The sequence below is a fragment of the Aplysia californica genome, unplaced genomic scaffold (assembly GCF_000002075.1).
Source record: "Aplysia californica isolate F4 #8 unplaced genomic scaffold, AplCal3.0 scaffold00267, whole genome shotgun sequence".
In the NCBI taxonomy this organism is placed as follows: domain Eukaryota; kingdom Metazoa; phylum Mollusca; class Gastropoda; order Aplysiida; family Aplysiidae; genus Aplysia; species Aplysia californica.
In genome coordinates, this window is record NW_004797537.1 from 517,030 (window position 1) to 537,069 (window position 20,040).

At 39.3% G+C, this 20,040-nt stretch overlaps 1 protein-coding gene across 1 annotated transcript; it reads right to left on the reverse strand.

Annotated features, from left to right (window-relative positions):
* Positions 1 to 12,851: 12,851 nt before the first annotated feature.
* LOC101860823 (N-lysine methyltransferase KMT5A-A) lies at positions 12,852 to 17,980 on the reverse strand. Its single transcript, XM_035970427.1, has 6 exons — positions 17,867 to 17,980; positions 16,730 to 16,851; positions 15,954 to 16,216; positions 14,303 to 14,527; positions 13,380 to 13,571; positions 12,852 to 12,890 (listed from the first exon to the last, which is right to left on the reverse strand). Exons 2-6 carry the CDS (start codon positions 16,731 to 16,733, stop codon positions 12,852 to 12,854), a joined length of 723 nt encoding a protein of 240 aa, XP_035826320.1. The 5' UTR covers positions 16,734 to 16,851; positions 17,867 to 17,980.
* Between the last annotated feature and the right edge of the window lie 2,060 nt (positions 17,981 to 20,040).

The window sequence follows — 20,040 nt, forward strand, 5'->3', positions numbered from 1 at the left end:
TCACAACACTCTTGTGTATGGAACAAACTAGATAACTGAAATCAATTCCAATTCATGAAACCTTTGAGTTCTCTTTTTAATTTGATTGAGCAGGTGTTTTACAGCACTATTGGCACTTTGGTCTTAGTTTAGTTTTAGTAAGAGTTTTACGGCACTCGCAACTGCATAAGGTCATATGAGCGTCAGAAGATTAGAGGTGTTACAAGAGAGTAACAAACACAAAAAAGAAGGAGGGGAGATAAGGACGATAGATGTTTGATAGGAAAGAAGGAGCAAACCACACCAGAGCACCCGCCAGCCACCCACCTATCGGCACTGATTTGGTCACTTTTATCAAACTTTGAGCATAATCTGACAAGCATTGACCTGTAATTGTAATAACTATTAACAATAATGTAAATTACATGTACATCTCAACATGTATGGCAGAGTCCGGTTAAACAAGGCGGTTGAATGGACCAGGCAAATGTAGAAATAGATATCTGGAATCTGCAAAGACATTACATTTACACGTTATGTTATCGCCAACGAACGGGAGTGCACTCCATGATTCTGTTGGAGGGACGGTCAAACTACCACCGGAGCTGGACCAGGACTTAGGAGAAAGGCCTCTCTCCAGAACAGAAGACAAAGAAGAATATTGTCGCAATTACAATTACACAGTGCAACGCCAAGAGTCCTACCCTACAATACAGTCATGGCCTCCATAAGATAGGCCCTACCCCAGACGACTCGTGCCTGAGATGTGGTGTCAGTCCTGATCACTTACCACACACTATTCGTTGCTTTAGTAGAGGTTTTACGGCACTCGCAACTGCATACGGTCATATGAGCGCCAAGGGGTGGATGTTAACAGAGAAGTCCTAACAAGGAATCAGACTTACTCTCCTCACCTCTCTAGCTTCAACAGCACAAAGTCTGCTTCGACTATCAAGGCACCCCGGAAATAGCGGGTCACAAGAGAGTGACAAACATACAAAAGAAGTAGAGGAAAAATTATGATAGTAAGAATTAGGAGAGAAAAAGCAGCAGTTCCCTGTTGCAGTTCAGGCAGTTATGAGCATGACCTTGATGAATCAGCCCTTTTACAATTACAATTCTACTGTGCATAAGAACTCGAGATGTTAATGCCCCCCCCCCCTCCCCCCTTTTGCGAATGGCCTAAAGACACTTCAGTCAGTAGCATCGCCCCCGGGGGGTATACGCTATTCGAGTGCCCGCACGGAGACCTGTGCCGCGCACCACTGCTGTAAGACAATACCCGGCCCGGACTAGATGTAGGCCTACTATAGACCAAACCCAAAGAGGTCGTTACATTATAAATTTATATCTTTACTATCTGACTGCATGCAGCAGGCCGCTGCCCTATGAAGGAGGCCGACCATAGAAGGAGAAAAAGTCCGTTTAAATGGAAAACTGTGCGGGCTGCATCATTTCCTCCGCTTAAGTGTGATCGTGTAAACGAGCTTTGCAGAGACAATAGGCTTCAACAGGCGAGGACCAATTGAAGGTCGCGCATCAGACAAATTCACTATCCTGATCCTAAAATCAAAGTGCAGACATTTGTTTTTTGTGATAAACGTTATATTAGCAAACAGTGCACTGGCAAAGCCTATCTCTCGCCCGCAATTGACATGATTCTTTTTTTTTTTCCTGTGTCGTTATCTTGAAGCATTTGTGAGGCAGCGTGGTGGAATCAGGCTCTTGTCAGAATAATCAAAGTGGAGAAACTTGCATTTTTTAGCAGGTTTGTGAACTTTTGTCAAATTTTTGTTATTTGTCTCAACACCTTTCATGCCTATTAAAGAACGTATATTTGTGTGGATTTTTCTGAAAAACGTTGATTAAAGGCACAAAAATTGTAATTTTTCAGTTACCACGGACTCTTAGGCTAAGGAAATAACTAATCTTTGGTAACTATTTTCTCACTAATTTTACCTCTGAAAACAGGTGACCCCCACCTTCTTCATTCGCAAATATCTCGACTTGTATTCAAGATAAATGGATATTTTTTTCATCCAAATAAAAACAAGTGAACAAGCTTAAAGATGATACCAATAACTCTACATGCCCAAAAATTGACGAGAGCCTGATTCCACCACGCTGCCTCACATATCATACGGTCCTCGATGATTAGCGTTATTTGAGGATTGCTAGTGTAGATTTTGATGACATTACCCTTGAAATTAGTTTTGGTTTTAAAATGGAAGCATTTCGGTTATTCAATAGTTTTCTGACAAAAACAGAAAAAATTTGGGGATTTTGTTTTCTTTCAGTATGCTGCTATTTTCGGACCAATCGTACTGTATATATACATATACATATATATATATATATGATGATGATACATAAATCAGGCACAACAATCTTTGGAATATTAATTAATCTGAGAAAAACCTTATTGCACTTCAGCTTCTATCTGAGTATGAGAAGGACCAATGCAAGCAACATTTTTATAGGCACAAGGGTGAAATCAGAAAAGTTTGCATGTTATAAAGAATATTTTCTCAAGGACACAAAGTTGGGCTTGGGCTGCACTTCAAATCCAAAACCTAATGGTAATACTGTAGTTGTGAGTCTGGCAGCCCAGCAAACAGGTTAATGAAATAGCCAAATAAACATCATAGACACAGAGATCATTTACATCCCCCCCAAAATATGAAAAAATGAAAAAATAAAATAAACATTGGGAATGCCAGCTGTTTATCTCAGCCTGTCAGATAATCAGGAAGAAAAACAGTTCTAAGAATAAATGTGAGGCAGCGTGGTAGAATCAGGCTCTCGTCAATTTTTGGGCATATTGAGTTATTGGTATCATCTTAAAGCTTGTTCATTTGTCTTGCTTTCCATGAAAAAATTACCCGTCGATCTTCAATAGAAGTGGAGATATTTTGGATTTAAGGAGGTGGGGGTCACCTGGTTTAAGAGGTAAAATTAGCGAGAAAATGGCAGCCAAACTTGGTAAATTCCAAAGCTGGAGAGTCCGTGGAAACTGTAAATTTATATTTTTGTGCCTTTAATAAACGTTTTCGGTGAAATCCTCAAAGGAATGTGTTTGTAAATGGACATAAAAGGTGTTGAGCCAAAAAACAAAAATTTGATAAAAATTGTTTAGCAATGAGAAAACTGCTGTTTTCTTCGATTTCATTATCTTGACGAGAGCCTGATTCCACCACGCTGCCTCACATATAAACATTATAAACACGTCATGTACATCAATACATCAAACAGTCTAAAAAGACTCACCATGGACTGTTGAGACAAGAATCAATAAAAGCCTACAGCACGGTCAGTAGTTTCTTGACTAATTAAAAAAACACCCTGGGTTTTTTTTCGTCTTAAAAATGTATTTAAAAATTTTTTTGGTCAGAGTTTTACAGCATTTCCAACACAATAAGTGTCAAAGTTTAGTTAGAGGTGTGACAAGAGAGTAACAAACACAAAGAAGAAGAAGAGATAAGGACAATAGATGTTCGATAGGAAAGAAGAAACAAACCACACCAGAACACATGCCAACCACCCACACCCAGGCCCAATATTGAACTTTGGTACACTAGGTGCTGCAAACTGGCCGTGCGACCCCGTGGCGCACTGTCACGGAGACCAAAACCCATATTTTTACCCTCCTAAAACACTGTGTGATCATGCATACACACAGACACTTGATATCAGAAGAAAGAGGAGCTTTTCCTCTTTTCAGTGGTATTATTTATTTGAATGAACGATTCTTTTGAAAGAAAAATGCTCAGAATGATAAATTCTATAAAAGGTAGTGCAGTTAAATATGATATCAGAGGACTTTGAAATTTCAGTTTGTGGTACCTACTATATCTTAAGCACTTTTAACAAATTAAAAAACAAAAGAATTAAAATCAGGCTTGAAACTGGTTCTAAGGGGACCATGGGTAGTCCCCCCCCCCCCCCCCCCCCGCGGTGTCATGGACAGGCGTTGTAGGTTCAACGACGAATGTTTCATAAACGAACGGTACGAGTACAGGGGCACCAACAAGAAATGTTTCATGAGTATGACGAGTAAACTACACCAGTCAGTGCACAGTGAGAAGCCCCAAGTTATTATGAAAGTGATCTAAAATTACAATAAAACGTGCATTAGGTTCCATGATGACATCAAACTTTCAACAAATCGTGAACGGTTTTTGCATGAAAATTAATTACCGTTTTCGTTGCTTAATTACCTGTAAAAGTTAACTTTTTGGCACAAACGTTCCACATTTTAAAAGAATACGAGGCAAGCCTCCCGAGCAAACACATCATAATTACATAATACAACATGTGGCAATACACATCAGGACATAAACAATAAAAACAGCAGGATAAAAAAGGTTCAGTTCTGGCAATTCAAGAAGACCAGTGCTGTGCATGTAATATAAAATGTAATTATTTTGACATAGTCTGAACAATATTTGAACAAATAGTCCTACAAGATCATCTGAGCAACAAGGAGGTAACCAGGAGTATGAGGGTGGCAAAATATCAGCGGTCAATGAGGCCTAAGAAAACTCTGTAACTACATAAAATCATTTAAATTCAATATGTGAGGCAGTGTGGTGGAATCAGGCTCTCATCAAAATAATGAAATCGAAGGAAACAGCAGTTTTCTCCCTGCTTGCTCAGCAATTTTTATCAAATTTTTGTTTTTTGGCTCAACACCTTTTATGTCCATTTACAAACACATTCCTTTGAGGATTTCCCCGAAAAACATTGATTAAAGGCACAAAAATATACATTTTCTGTTTCCATGGACTCACCATCTTTGGAATTTACCAAGCAGAAGCTTTGGCGGCCATTTTCTCGCTAATTTTACCTCTTAAACCAGGTGACCCCCACCTCCTTTAATCCAAAATACCTTCATTTCTATTAAAGATGGATGGAAAATTTTTTCATTGAAAGCAAGACAAATGTACAAGTTTTAGCATGATACCAATAACTCTACATTCCCAAAAATTGAAGAGAGCCTGATTCCACCACGCTGCCTCGCATATGTGCACGCCCAACCAGTGAGTTTACTTTCATAATAACTTGGGGCTTCTCACTGTGCACTGACTGGAGTAGTTTACTCGTCATACTCATGAAACCAGTTGTAAATCATGGGCCCAAAATCACTCATTCACACTCAAAGAACTGAGAATTTTATTTTAGAAGAAAGATGAAAAAAAAAAAGATATCTTAACAGTTCTGTCTGCTTTACAGACTTCCCAAAAATTGCCTGAAAATCAAATGGAGCGTGGGACGGCCAAAAGTGAGCAGCAAGCACCGTAGCTGTTTGTTTGTTTTTGTTTCTGTAAAGTGTTTTATGGCGCTCGCAACTGCATAAGGTCATATGAGCGCGCGGGACACACCTAATATTTTCAATTGGTAGGAAATTTTGAATTTTGCCCGGGTGGCGGCCGAAGCATACTCTTATCGATTTTAAGCCACCAAGGGATCTTTAACGTGCGCAACTTGCACACGGGCCCTCCTAGATTTTTCGCCCTTGTCTGAGAAGGGTAGGTGTAGATCTTTCCTACCAGAAGATCAGGGGTGTGACTGAAAGACAGCAGTAAGCAGAAGCGAAGGAGTAGCAGTAGAAAGGCTGCAGAAAGAATCAGGAGCCCAGAGGAATGGGCAAAGGAGGTGAGGGGGTGGGGGCAGAAAGTGGAAATGAAAGCAGACAACAGAACATTGCTAGAGAGCAGGAAAGGAGGTGAAAGGAGACAAATTGAGAGAAGAAAATTTTTCTGTCGCTACACGGATTCGAACCCGGGACCTTTGAATGAGAGGCCAACACCTTAACCTCTAGGCCACAAGAGCCCCCTGCACCGCAGCTGTGAGGAGGAGAAACATAAGGGTTTTTTTGTGTGTATTTGTGTGTGTGTGTTTGTGTGGTGTGTTCAAGGGCATTAAAAAATATTTTGCCATCTAAGGGTATTTTCAGCTGTGAATGTAAAATAAGCTAAAAACGAATCCTAACTCTCTATGACATGATCTTTGTGTTGCTTTAGTTTTAGAAAGGTTTTTACGGCGTTTGCAACTGCATAAGGTTATATGAGCGCCAAGGGATGGACGTCAACAGAGAAGTCTAAACGGGGAATCAGGCTTTCTCTGCTCACCTCTCTAGCCATGAGGTTGACATGAATTACAAGCATCGGGGTTGCCCTTTCTATTTGTTTAAAGAGATGTTTGTTTGTTTGTTTAGTACAGGGTTTCACGGCGCTCGCAACTGCATAAGGTCATATGAGCGCGCGAAACACAAGTTGGTAGCATTCGCAACAGCTCACTGCAGTTTGTGGACAATTAGACGTTTAAAGAGAGGCGTGAGCCATTATACGGTACTGGATCGTTGGTAACCTACTCCCCGGTTTTAGGTCAAGGTATTATTTGGGTAAAGGAAAAGACATTTTGAGCACATCCAGGGAGTATTGTCGGAAGAGAAGAAAAAAAATCCATCCTTTTAAATCGCATTTGTAGGTAAAAACACAATATCAAGGCTGATGGAATGACAAGTTGAACCTTAATCAACCTTTCTGAAAACAGAGTATAAGCATTTTTTTAAAAACCTAACATACAGTCAAGCACGCACATAGCAAAACATAAAGAAGGCAAACAGATTTCAAAGTTCCGAATGTCTTCTTATGTTAGTATATTTGAGGCATCGTGGCGGAATCAGGCGTTCGTCAATTTTTGGGCATGTGGAGTTATTGGTATCATCTTAAAGCATGTTCACTTGTCTTTATTTGGATGAAAAAAATATCAATTTATCTTCAATACAAGTCGAGATAGTTGCAAATAAAGGAGGTGGGGGTCACCTGTTTTCAGAGGTAAAGTTAGTGAGAAAATGGTCACCAAAGATTAGTTATTTCCTTAGCTTAAGAGTCCGTGGTAACTGAACAAATACATTTTTTGTGCCTTTAATCAACGTTTTTCAGAAAAATCCACACAGAAATGAGTTCTTTAATGGGCATGAAAGGTGTTGAGCCAAAAGACGAAAATTAGATAAAAATTCACAAACCTGCAGAAAAATGCAAGTTTCTTCATTTTGATTATTTTGACGAGAGCCTGATTCCACCACGCTGCCTCACATATAGACGAGAGCCTGATTCCACCATGCTGCCTCACATATAGACGAGAGCCTGATTCCACCACGCTGCCTCACATATAGACGAGAGCCTGATTCCACCATGCTGCCTCACATATAGACGAGAGCCTGATTCCACCACGCTGCCTCACGTATTCTTTGTAGTTCAAGCACGTGCACGGCAAAATTCATGCATTGTAAAAAAGATTTCCTAGTCCAGACGATTTCACAATGAGTCTGAGTGTGCAAGATTGTACACTTGTTGTTGAGACCCTCTTAAAAAAATACAAAGTAAATGACAGAGATACGAGGGCTGTCCCACGGAAAACCGGAATTTGACTGTAATTTGAAAACTATTCAATATTTTCACATTCTGTAAACGCACACTTGTAAAACAATCATTGAGCACCATGAGCATCGCACAAACCAAACGAGCACAGCAGTTCTCAAAAGATGGCTACCCCCTTGGAAAATTGGTCAAGGGTAGAAGTGAGGTCTGTCATTCGGTTTCTGACCGCAAAAGGTCTCAAACCTCTAGAAATACACACTGAAATAAAGTCAGTTTATGGGGAGAAAGTAATGGCAAAGTCACAGGTATATGAGTGATGTAGTAAGTTCAAAGCCGGGCACTCCGATATCAATGACAAAGTTTACCCAGGATCTTGTTTTTCTGCCAAGACTGAGGACAACAAGAGTCGCGTTAACGAACTTATTCAAACAGACAGGCGCCTAAAAATTCGCGAAATTTGCGAGTCGCTAAACATTTCAAAGTCGACTGTCTATAGGATAGAGTTTGATGAGCTGCACTATTGAAAGGTCTCTGCTTGATGGGTTGGGGCCGAAAATGACCAGCGGGGTCATTTTGCAGCATGGCAACACAACGCCACACACCGCAAACGTCACGAAAGACCGGTTCCAAAGGTTCGGCTAGGAAGTTCTACTACATCCCCCTCACAGTCCTGACTTGGCCCTGTCAGATTATCACCTTTTTGAACCAATGAAACGCCATATTTCTGGACAACGATTCACCAACGACGAAGTCCTCGAGGAAGCCGTGAACGATTGGTTGAAATCCCTTGACGAAAGATTCTTCAGGGAGGGTATCTTCTCCCATATCCAGCGATGGGAAAAATGTGTCCAGCGGGATGGTGATTACATTGAGAAATAAAAAACACGTTGAGGTATGATGTGTTACAGTTTTATCATAATAGGACAAAGATTTTTGCTTTTACTGACCTTTTGCGGTTTTCCGTGGGACAGCCCTCGTATATATAATTTATATAATAGACAATTTTCCTTATCAACAGACACCTGCAATAAACTAATCAGGATCGACACACTTGGGGGGCGTTGAACAAATGCTTGACAATATATATATGGATTTGCATGGTTGTCAGGGCTTTTTGTTAACAGCTGCTCCAATAATCTTAAGTCTTCAGTTGGATGTTGTCGTTGAATACGAGCTCGTTAAATCCGAGTTCCACTGTAATCTTAAGTCTTCAGTTGGATGTAAAAACATCATAAATAGCGATACATTCCCTCAAACAATCATGGCAGAGAAAGAATGGAAGGGGGAAAAAATCGGCAATGTTTCCAAAATTTCCAACAATTAGAAACCTTTTTGTGTCGATGGTACCTGTAACAAGGAAAGCACAAATGGCACCCTTTTCAGGAGATACCCAACAATAGAACACAGAATACTTACTAATGCTTTAAGTAAAGAATAATTGAAATATTATATTTACTATTTCATATTTAACACAGATATTCACAGGCGTCGATCAATATCTACATTATGGTAAAAGTGTACTTTTCTTAAACTAACTTGAAATTGTCTTGTGCACATGACATCACGGCAACCCATATCTGGTCATATAGAGACTGAAGATTCCAGATGTGTGCATTAGGTCAAGTTAGTTCCAAATGGAGGCCTCAAGTTCACTTTAAGTCACATTTCCAGACACCTGCAATAAACTAATCAGGATCGACACACTTTGGGGGCGTTGAACAAATGCTTGACAATTTTCCTTATCAACAGACACCTGCAATAAACTAATCAGGATCGACACACTTGGGGGGCGTTGAACAAATGCTTGACAATTTTCCTTATCTGATTGATGGAGTTTCCCTTTTTCAAGAGAAGCAGGAAGAAATGCTGATGATCTTCTATCCTTGACAACACCTGAGGAGTACAGAGATGAAAGGAAGAAAACCTCAAACAAATTTCTGAGATTTCTCACAAGTAAGAGAAAGCGTAGATGAAAGAAAAACTGGCAGTAAGATGTACTACTTTTCTAGCATGCTTCATAGTCACTTCCTTCACTGCCAGGACACAAACACCACACAAGACTTTTCTAGCCTAAATCTTGTGATACACCTGTAAGAAAATACGGCAATACAAAACTTGGGAACACTCATCACCATCATCATCATCATCAAAGTGCCAGATCTATGAAGAACATTGGTGATCATGGTTCGCCATTCATTTCTTTACTCAGATGCTTTGAAAAACAAAAAGACTACATTATTATTATGGTCTTTCCCTGTCAACCATCCGCTAAAGCTCTTCAACTAAGTTGCTCTGGGTCTACCCCTACCTCCTTTGCCTTCAATTTTACCAGTGAAAGCTAGATGTTCAATTTGTGAGGCATCGTGGTGGAATCAGGCTCTCGTCAATTTTTGGGATTGTAGAGTTATTGGTATCATCTTAAAGATTGTTCACTTGTCTTTATTTGGAAGAAAAAAAATATCCATTTATCTTGAATACAGGTCAAGATATTTGCAAATGAAGGAGGTGGGGGTCACCTGTTTTCAGAGGTAAAATTAGTGAGAAAATGGCCTCCAAAGATTAGTTAATTTCCTTAGCTTAGGAGACCGTGGCAACTGAAAATGTACATTTTTTGTGCCTTTAATCAACTTTTTAAAGAAAAATCCACACAGAAATGAGTTCTTTAATGGGCATGAAAGGTGATGAGCCAGAAAACAAAATTTTTATAAAAATTCACAAACCTGCGGAAAAATTTAAGTTTCTTCACTTTGATTATTTTGACGAGAGCCTGATTCCACCACGCTGCCTCACATTTGCAACCAGTAGCTGGATGACAATTGGGCAACATCTGTTGCCTGTGGTGGCAATCCCTCCTAAACGAGGAGGTCAGAGCTGGATCATAAATCCCCTTAACGCCATTATCTTCAAAATGAATTTGGCTTTTCATGACTTTTCTTGGGAGATTACAGCAGTGGTTTCTCATTCTCTACTGTCAGTTGGTGCAGTTGTTTTTTTTGCGAGCATTTGCCCTCCACTGACTGCCCACAAGAAACATAACAGAGGCAGAATTTATATGTGAGGCAGCGTGGTGGAATCAGGCTCTCTTCAATTTTTGGGCATGTGGAGTTATTGGTGTCATCTTAAAGCTTGTTCATTTGTCTATCTTTCGGTTAAAAAAGTACCCATCTATCTTTAATAGAAGTCGAAATATTTATGATTGAAGTCAGTGGGGTAACCTGATTTCAGAGGAAAAATAAGGGAGAAAATGACCCCCATAGTTTGGTATCTTTCAATGCGTGAGAGTCCTTGAAAACTGAAAATTTACATTTTTTGTGCCTTTAATCAACGTTTTTCGGGATAATCCACACAGAACTGTCTTTTTAAATTGACATAAAAGCTGTTGAGCTTAAGAACAAAAATTTGATCAAAATTGCCAAACATGCAGAAAAATGCCAATATCTTTGATTTCATTATTTTGACGAGAGCCTGATTCCACCCCGCTGCCTCACATATTTATTTATTCTAACAAGTTTAGTGCTAGATTTTATAAAACTAGATCATACCAAAAGGAAGAGCAGTCTGAAATAACAGGCAGGGATCATGGACAGACGTATGTATGTCACACAAAGAGGCAACATGTGAGCACAGACATTTTTGTACAGTATATATATATATATATATATATATGCAGCATCTCGCACAGATGCACTGTCGTTCCAGTCTGTTATAATATATATATATAATATCCCTCAACACAAACACACAAGGCCAAGGCAGAATTCAAAACCAACAGCTGGAGGAGCGGAGGAGCCTTAAGTTGGAACATTTCCCTACATGCTAATTCCAGCAGCATAGAAATGGATCACGGCAAAATATAAAAAAACCCACTAAAGGTTAGCATAAAAATTGAGCTTGACAACCAAGAGAATGTTTGAAATCCTGAAGTGAGAGGGACAAAAATTTTCTTGCCCTGTTTAGTGTATGTGAGGCAGCGTGGTGGAATCAGGCTCTCGTCAAAATAATCAAAGTGAATAAACTTGCATTTTTCCGCATGTTTCTGAATAGGTATCAAATTTTCATTTTTTGGCTGAACACCTTTCATGCCCATTAAAGAACTCATTTCTGTTCGGATTTTTCTGAAAAATGTTGATTAAAGGCACAAAAAATGTAAATTTTCAGTTACCACGGACTCTTAAGCTATGGAAATAACTAATCTTTGGCGGCCCCTTTCTCACTAATTTTACCTCTGAAAACAGGTGACCCCCACCTCCTTCTTTCGCAAATATCTCGACTGGTATTCAAGATAAATGGATTTTTTTCATCCAAATAAAGACAAGTGAACAAGCTTTAAGATGATACCAATAACTCTACATGCCCAAAAATTGACGAGAGCCTGATTCCGCCACGCTGCCTCACATATAAAGTACTATTATCAGGAAATTAAGCAAGTTGATTTTAAAAATGAGTCCAGTTCTCATAAATCCAGCAGCTCTTTGGCTTAACTTAAAAAGCCAAGTTTTAGTAAGTGAAAACCTTTAAAACATTGTTGTATTTTGTTGTAAACAGAGCTTCCAAAGTTAAGGGAAGGGCGAAAAAGATTTGCCTTGAAGGCCCTCAAGTAAAAAAAAAGCAAACAAAACAATTTACCTGTTCTTCTGTCAACTGACCACTGTCTTCAGCTTGTATGAAATCGCCAAATATGGTCCATAGTTTCTGAACTTCAAGGGATGTCAAGTTGAACTGGAAAAGGCAAAGTGAGAGTCACTAGATAAAGATATGTGAGTGGGCCCGGGGAAAGGTACCAAAAGACGTATTTGTTTGAACCGAGATATCAGGCTTCAAAGGTCAAAAAATAGATTTTTTGACAAAAACTAAGTTCAATGAAAAATGGATTCGTTAGCCATTAATATATCGATATTTACAAAGACTTGAGTTTCTTTTACTTTAAAATAAATTTTTTAAGATGTTATTTAACACAAGGACTATTGCATAATCCCCCAAAAATGTGTGAGAAAATTGGTTTTCCGAGTAAACACTGTGGATGGTTTCTCTTGTCCATTTATAAAGTCGACCCAATCACAATCACAATGCATATAAAAATTTAGGTCATTCTCTATCCTCTCTAATGGCAGGTAGTGCGCAGGAATATCTAGAACATGTAGCCTAAACAAAGCAAAGCTTCGAGCATCCACACCTTTTCGTTTCTTTGGAGAGCAAATTTGTATCGCTCATTTTTCCCCTACGCAAAACTTGATCTATTTCTTGAAAATTCTTGCTCAAAGTGGTGGTGAATTTGTTTTGAAGACATAATATAAACACTTTGAAGCAGTTCTTTTATCTTAGCTGCTATTTAAAGTTGGTTTGTGAGAAGCGAATGTGCTATCAGGTCGTCTCGAAGTGCAGGTAGATTATCTATTTGAAGCAAAAACAAAGGGGAAACTTTAAAGCCGTTTTTCTAAAAATATTTGCCTTACAAAATGACCCATATCTTAAAAACTACTAGCAAAATCATAAAACTTCATAAAGCATATTGTTCAGAAATGATCTCTGGACATGAAAAAAGAAAAAAGAAGAGGGATTCTTCAAAATGCGTCATTTTTGGTATCTTTCCCCAGGCACACACACATATATTGAAGCCCGAGGGAAAGCTTGTGAAAAAAAAGTAAATCGAGAAGGGCAGCTGAAAAACACCTAAACACCTTAAGGGGAAAAAAAAACTGTCCTAAAACAACTACAAAAAGTTTTTAAACATTTTTATGCTTGTTATTGGTATGTGGGAACGTGGAAAAAGTATAAAATGGCAAAAGAAGCTTCATACTCATTTGTTTAGCTACTGGCAGGCACAAATCATTTCTCTTTCAGACCTCCTACATCCCATTAGACTTCTGAGAAGTTTGGAGTTGCCTTAAAAATGACAGGCACAATAATTCTCTTTTCCTGTAGACTAGTTGTAAGATGTATACTGCACCTTAACCCCCCCCCCCCCCCCCCCCCCCCAACTCTAATTGCTTACTGTCAGTTGTATCTGTGGCCTACCTGCTCCTCCATCATGCAAGGGGTAAAACTGTTGTTGCTTGAGAAGGAAGAAGGTGAAACACATTTGCTCGACGAATCTCTGGGAGACAGCAATGGTTGAAATACTGAAAAAGACATGTCGCAGTCTGGAAGAGTGTCGTCGTTGGGTTCCATCTCTGAGCTAAGGTCAATAGAACTTAAGTGGGCACTTCCCTGAAAAGAAAAAAACTGTATTAGAAACCATGTCACACATGAGTGTGAATTCCATTCAGTTAACCTGAAATTTTGGTTCATCCACTTGCAACTTCAAACTTACTTTTTAATTATTTTTTTTTTCAGTGAATAATTGCTTTAGCAGTCTTCACAAGAAGCTTTTACTACAAAAATATTTATCTCTACTATAACTTTAGATAACATTGTCAGTTTATGGATGGGAATTTGGACTCCCATAAAAATTTTTTTTTTTTTTTACTGTACTTCTTTTTCATCTTCAATTTTTTGGCTCATGGAGATGGTTGGTCCATGCTTTGCTTATTCTTCAAAATGGATGTCAGAACCACTGCTTGTTTGCCTAAATTACTTTTACTAAGAAGGCAGTCCAAAAAATCTTTAAGTGAAGCAAACAAACAAAAAAACAAAAACAAAAAAAAAGAGTTGTAATACTAACACTTGGAAGACCACAGTAGTAACAAAAGTCCCAAAATGACATGTTTTCAGAATGAAACTCCTTCTTGTGTACACATTATGTTCAGAGATTAGACACCAGCACAACTATAGGTCTATAATACACACTTCTGTGACTCAACACATTCAAATTTGAGAAATAAAAGTATGGTTATTAAATATTTCAAATGCCTACTTTTATTTCTTTCTTCTGAAAAGCAACCCAATGTAATGTTTATGTACGCTCTTATAATCTCACTTATAACAAGTCAGCTCCTTACCTCACAATGAAGCCAAGACATATTTCCTCTTTCGATGCCATAGTCCATGGTCAATTCCTCTCCTTTGTGGATATCCCGCAGGGCATAAGCTGCAATCCGGGGCACCCCCGAGACAACATCGGTGACCAGAGGAGGATGAAATCGGATGTTTGGACGAATGGAGTGATTCAGCAGACGACTGAAGGAGTCGAACCGGCGAGTGGCATCAATTGCCATCTTTTTTCCCTGATGTCAAAAACAGTGTACATATATATATAGATTTTGTTTCCAGGAAAGTGATAAAGAAGATGAAAACACTGCAGGAAAAGGAAGTAAGCCCACCCAGCAAAAAGAAATCAATTACGTCTAGTAAGATCAGTATGATTTTTTTGGGTTCACTTTGTGGATTCATTTTCAGACGCATTATATTATTTGTTTTCATATTTTCCAGGACTTTTTCAGTTACTGAGGCAAGGAATAAAACAAGGCACAGCCTAAAGTACCTTTGATGATGACGTCAAATTTTAGTACGATCGGTTTCAAGTTTTTAGACCTGCTTGAACTGAAATAATCCCCTACCTTTTTTATTTACTGCTATACTACCTTCCATTAACAGTTTCCACTGTGGCGGTGCACTTGAAATGTAATCATATCATATCATCTCAAACTGAAATGTTGCATTTTTAGTTTAGTTTAGTTTAGTATAGGGTTTTACGGCGCTCGCAACTGCATAAGGACATATGAGCGCGCGGGACACACGTAATACTTTTTTGTTGGTAGGAAATTTTAAATTTTGCCTGGGTGGCGGCCGAAGCCTACTCTTATAGATTTTAGACCACCAAGGGATCTTTAACGTGCGCAACTTGCACACGGGCCCTCCGAGATTTTTCGACCTTGTCCGAGAAGGCTAGGTGTAGATCTTTCCTACCAGAAGATCAGGGGTGTGGCTGAAAGACAGCTGTAAGAAGGAGTCAAGGAGTAACAGTAGAAAGGCTGCAGAAAGAGTCAGGAGCCCAGAGCAGGGGGCAAGGGAGGTGAGGGGGTGGGGGCAGAAAGAGGAGACGAAAGCAGACGACAGAATATTGCTAGAGAGCAGGAAATGAGGTGAAACGAGACAATTTTAGAGAAGAAAATTTTTCGCTCGCTACCCGGATTCGAACCCGGGACCTTTGAATGAGAGGCCAACACCTTAACCTCTAGGCCACGAGAGCCCCCATGTTGCATTCTGGATTGGTTCCATTTTGATGAAACTAAAAAAAAACAGACAAACATTTGGGCAAGAACTAAAAGATACATTTCATATATGTTCCACAAAATTGTTAATTCTTTTGAGTGAAATAAAATGACAAAACAAAGCAAAGACAGAATTAGAATGAAGATGACTTTCGTCAAAATAAAATGACACGAGCAACAATTGCAGTTTAAACACGTAGCGTCAGTATTAGTATAGTATGTATGTCAACTGGACTCGTATCCATGAAATTGTCGGTTCAGGGGTGAGAGGCTCAGCTCAAAATCTAACGTATCCTTGAGAAAGGTACTTCACACAAATTTCACCATTTGACTGAGTCATTCAGAGATGGACATCAAATTCAGAGGTCCTGTCACTTAAACATCTTAAGTGTTGCAAGCAGTGTTAAAACTATACAAATTTGCAATTTTCCCAGCTTACCATAAATCTGAAGTTCAAAATAAAGCTTCCTTCGTTATTTGCGGCATAGATTTTCTCCCGTTGCGAGGCTTCCTTTTCTGATATATAGTCTCCCTCATACTCCAAGACAAAGGCATCTTTACGTATAAAGGGCACACAGAGAAACACACTTCTCCCCTTGCCAGCAACCTCCTTCACCACAAATCTTTTGTCCGAAAGTCCTTTTGTTAAACCGTTGATTAATTTCTCCACTCGAGTTAGCTGAGGTTTCCTGTGAAGACGAGCTGGGGAAAAGAGCAGACAATGAATGCACTATATATGACTTTTCAAATCCATCAGCACAATCAAATTATTAACTAATCAGGGCAAGTTCTCTCGTCAAGTTTACGTATATTACAGGCTATTGATATTATTATATATACAACAACTTTAGAGGAAACATTAAGGGAGAATTAAGCAAAGCATGGACCAACCATCTCCATGAGCCAAAAAATTGAAGATGAAAAAGAAGTACAGTAAAAAAAATAAATTAAAATATGGGAGTCCAAATTCCCATCCATAAACTGACAATGTTATCTAATGTTATAGTACAGGATAAAAATATTTTTGTAGTAAAAGCTTCTTGTGAAGACTGCTAAAGCAATATATATATTCACTGAAAAAAAAAAAAAAAAAAAAAAAAAAAATTAATTAAAAAGTAAGTTTGAAGTTGCAAGTGGATGAACCAAAATTTCATTTTAACAAAATGGAATTCACACTCATGTGACATGGTTTCTTTTCCAAATGGCAACACGTACACATGGCTAAAGATTTCCCTTCAGCTGATCAATGTCTCAAAGACTGTTCTTCAAGCCAAGTAATCCAAGCGTCTCTGTTACTATGTGGACGGATTCCCACGTCTCTTGGGTGGATGCAGAGCCTGCAGGGAAAAAAACGAACACTCAAAAATTAACATAGAATATTATAGAATAAAACAAAATGCTGATATAATATGAATACTTCATATAAAACGCCATGATGAAAATATTTGGAAAATTTTGACCATTTTGGTTATGGAAACAACCACCGTATGTATACCCCTAGTTAGCTGTCGAGATGGCTGCTACTATAAATATCGGCCAATGGCATATATCTGTCATTCTAAAGTTATCCCCGCATGTATCCCATACCCATATAAATCCCTTTTTTTGCACTCTTTTTTCACCCCCTCCCACCCCTCTTCCCGCCTTGGCCTTTAATTATTCCATGTTTCTTCAAACGACTTTTATTTTCAAATTGTCAAGCACTGCCGGGTCTGAACATGGAAGAGGATCGAAGTTGTGTACTGCGCACTGAGTGAGCGAGGCCCTTGTTGACAGCGGCTGTTATGCTGTGCATTCCTTTCCATTCATTCGGACCACAGAGCTGCATTTATTTTTCAAGTGAGTGCGAATATTCCTGTGCTGTTTCCTCATTCACTTTGAGCAACTGTAGTATTTCAATCTCACCACTGTGCCGCCAATGGTTGATGATTTCAAGACCCCGTGAACGTAGTCACTGCGTTGTTGTTCTGTTGTAATGTATAGAGATCTAGAGGCTAGAGATCTAGATCTAGATTTCTAGATCTAGAATCTAGATCTATATCTAGATCTAGATCTAGATCTAAATCTAAACTAAATCTTTGTAAGTGTGTAATTTGTAATGTGTGTGTGTACATGTGTGTGAGTGTGTGCGCGTGTAAGAGACTCTAAGGCTAAGGCTCCAGACTCTAAATCTAATTTATAATTATGTAAATGATCTAAAATTAAATGCACAACTTTCAGATTCTTAGGTAAGAAGGCCTCTTACACATGATTCGAAGTGGCCTTGCCTTGTAAAATTTTAAGGATTGTTATGTAGATCTAATCTAGATCTAGCTCTCGACTTCTAGATCTAGATTAGATCTAATCCCTTACCTGGCAACAGCAAAGATACAGCAAGAAGTTCAAACAGTCAAGACATAATATATATCATATATAAGACCAAAATTACTCAGCAAATCCTGATACTCTTCACTTGAAAGTAGTACTTTTCCAAATTCTCTCTTCAAAATCGCGCCATTGCTTCCTGAAAAAGAAAGTATCAAGGGAAGTAACTACCAATTACTAACTCAAAGACGTTGTAAACTAGCCTAGAGCTCACGGACTGACGTCACCCACTTTAAGAACACGAAGGCTGAGCGGACTCGCTGAGCTCACTGTGTCGCCATTATTCTGATCCTGTGCGGGCACCCAAAGAGGTGTGTCTAATATTGGGCACAAACTTTAATTGTGGATCAAGGTTTCCTATTTAAAAAAAAAAAAAGAAGGTCGCTGGTCCACTGGAAAGGCATGCAAAATTATGTGATTTTGGTAAAATTTACCAATTGGGTAAATGAGCTAGATTTTTTAAAAATATTTCAAGTGGACATTCGAAAGTGAACAAGCTATTAATATGCTTAGGCCTATTTGTACAAACTACTTACAAGTCCTAGAACACCCCCTTTCCCCGCTCACGCCAGTTTGTGCATCCCAGCACTACACAAGAGTGCACCCTCGGTATTTCTACAGTTCTGCTAGTAGAGATCTAATCTTGGTTCGACTCAGTATAAATATTATTAATATTTCCACTGTAATTTATAATGTTGTTACGGGTGTGTTCCTTATATAATTAGATCTCTAGGCCTACTAACCACATTTTAAAACGCAACACGTAGATAATTGACTGGTTTCTCTTAATCATCAATGCTGACATCACAAAAAATATACGCCACATACAAGCCCCTTCCATTTATCTCTGTCCTGCCCCCCAGCTCGTTCCAAGTGAGCTTCATCTCTCTCATGTCCCTTTCAACACATCTCCTCCATGTTTCCCGTGGCCTACCCCTGCCTCGTGCTCACTGTCGCTTCTACTGCAGCGACTGTCTTTTGACGTTAAAGCTGGGCTTTCTGAAGGTGTGCCCCATCGATCTCCACTTTCTTAGTCCTATTTCTAATTCCCACAGCTCTATTTCTTATTCTATCCTGCCACGTTTGCGTGTATGTGTTTCTGTAATACGTTCTTTTTACGAGAGAGGTTGTTAGCCTCGTTTCTCAACCCCCGACCTAGAGGGAGAATGACTCTGTTTCAGGAGTCACTCGGTTCGCCTTTTAGTCGCCTCGTACGACACGCTAGCACCACGACGTCAGTCCTATTCTTCTCAATGCCATGACTGCACGGCAATGGTTCATCTTAAACGTGCATAATAGTTTTCCAAAATTGCCATCGAGGCTACACAACACTTCATTGTCCATGGACCTCTAGGCTGCTGCTGCTGTTGCACATGTTTCGTGGCATCGATTCCGAACATGAGACAGAATGATAAATAAATAATATGCCGGTTGCAATTACTTTCTTTCGGGGCAGAGCTCACACTGAGTTAGTTGTCCCAGCCATTCTCCTGTAGATCTACTAGCAGTGTCTTCTGCCTTGCACATAAGTTGAAAAAACCCCCCAACAACTGACCTGTTCCAAAAAGTGCATATACTGAGCTTGTTGTCCTAGCCATTCCCCTGTACTAGCAGTATCTTCTGCATGCCTGGCACATAATTTGAAAAAACAAACAAAACTGACCAGTTCCTAAAACTATCTTTGGCTACCATAAATAAAATGTTATAATCAATATTAGAATTATATTTTAAGATCCTTGTTGGCATTTTGTTGGCTGCCCAACACATTTCACCCGTCACTTTCCTGCCATAACTTCACGAAGAAGAATCTAACCCAGATCGGGGGGCTAAGTGGGTACTCGACCTTGCCCAAGGGTCTTCCACGGGCCAGCAGAGAGATGGAGCCACCTTACTACTTCAGTTGATGGAAGATCGATGTAAACATCAAGGTTCCATTCCGCTACGCCATTAATATTATTAACATCAATATTAATAGCAATTAATACAGATCTGTTTCTGTTCTGTTTCCCCTCGACAGGATACTGTATTCGTTCCTTGGTGTAGCTTATTGGTGCCTATAAGGGGAGTGGGTGCCGGCAGATTGAAGGCCTAAGTGACCCCATTCAGAAACTGTGTCACTGTGCCTCGGATCACAGGACGGATAACAGCTGGGCGATGACGTC

Excerpts from the sequence above, each read along its gene's own strand:
- LOC101860823 (XM_035970427.1), bottom strand. Across the intron at positions 14,528-15,953 it reads TTTTGAACTTCAGATTTATG|GGAAAAAAGATGGCAATTGA; the intron begins GTAAGCTGGGAA and ends TTTTGACATCAG. Across the intron at positions 12,891-13,379 it reads CTTGCATGATGGAGGAGCAG|AGATCATTTCTGAACAATAT; the intron begins GTAGGCCACAGA and ends TTTCATGTCCAG.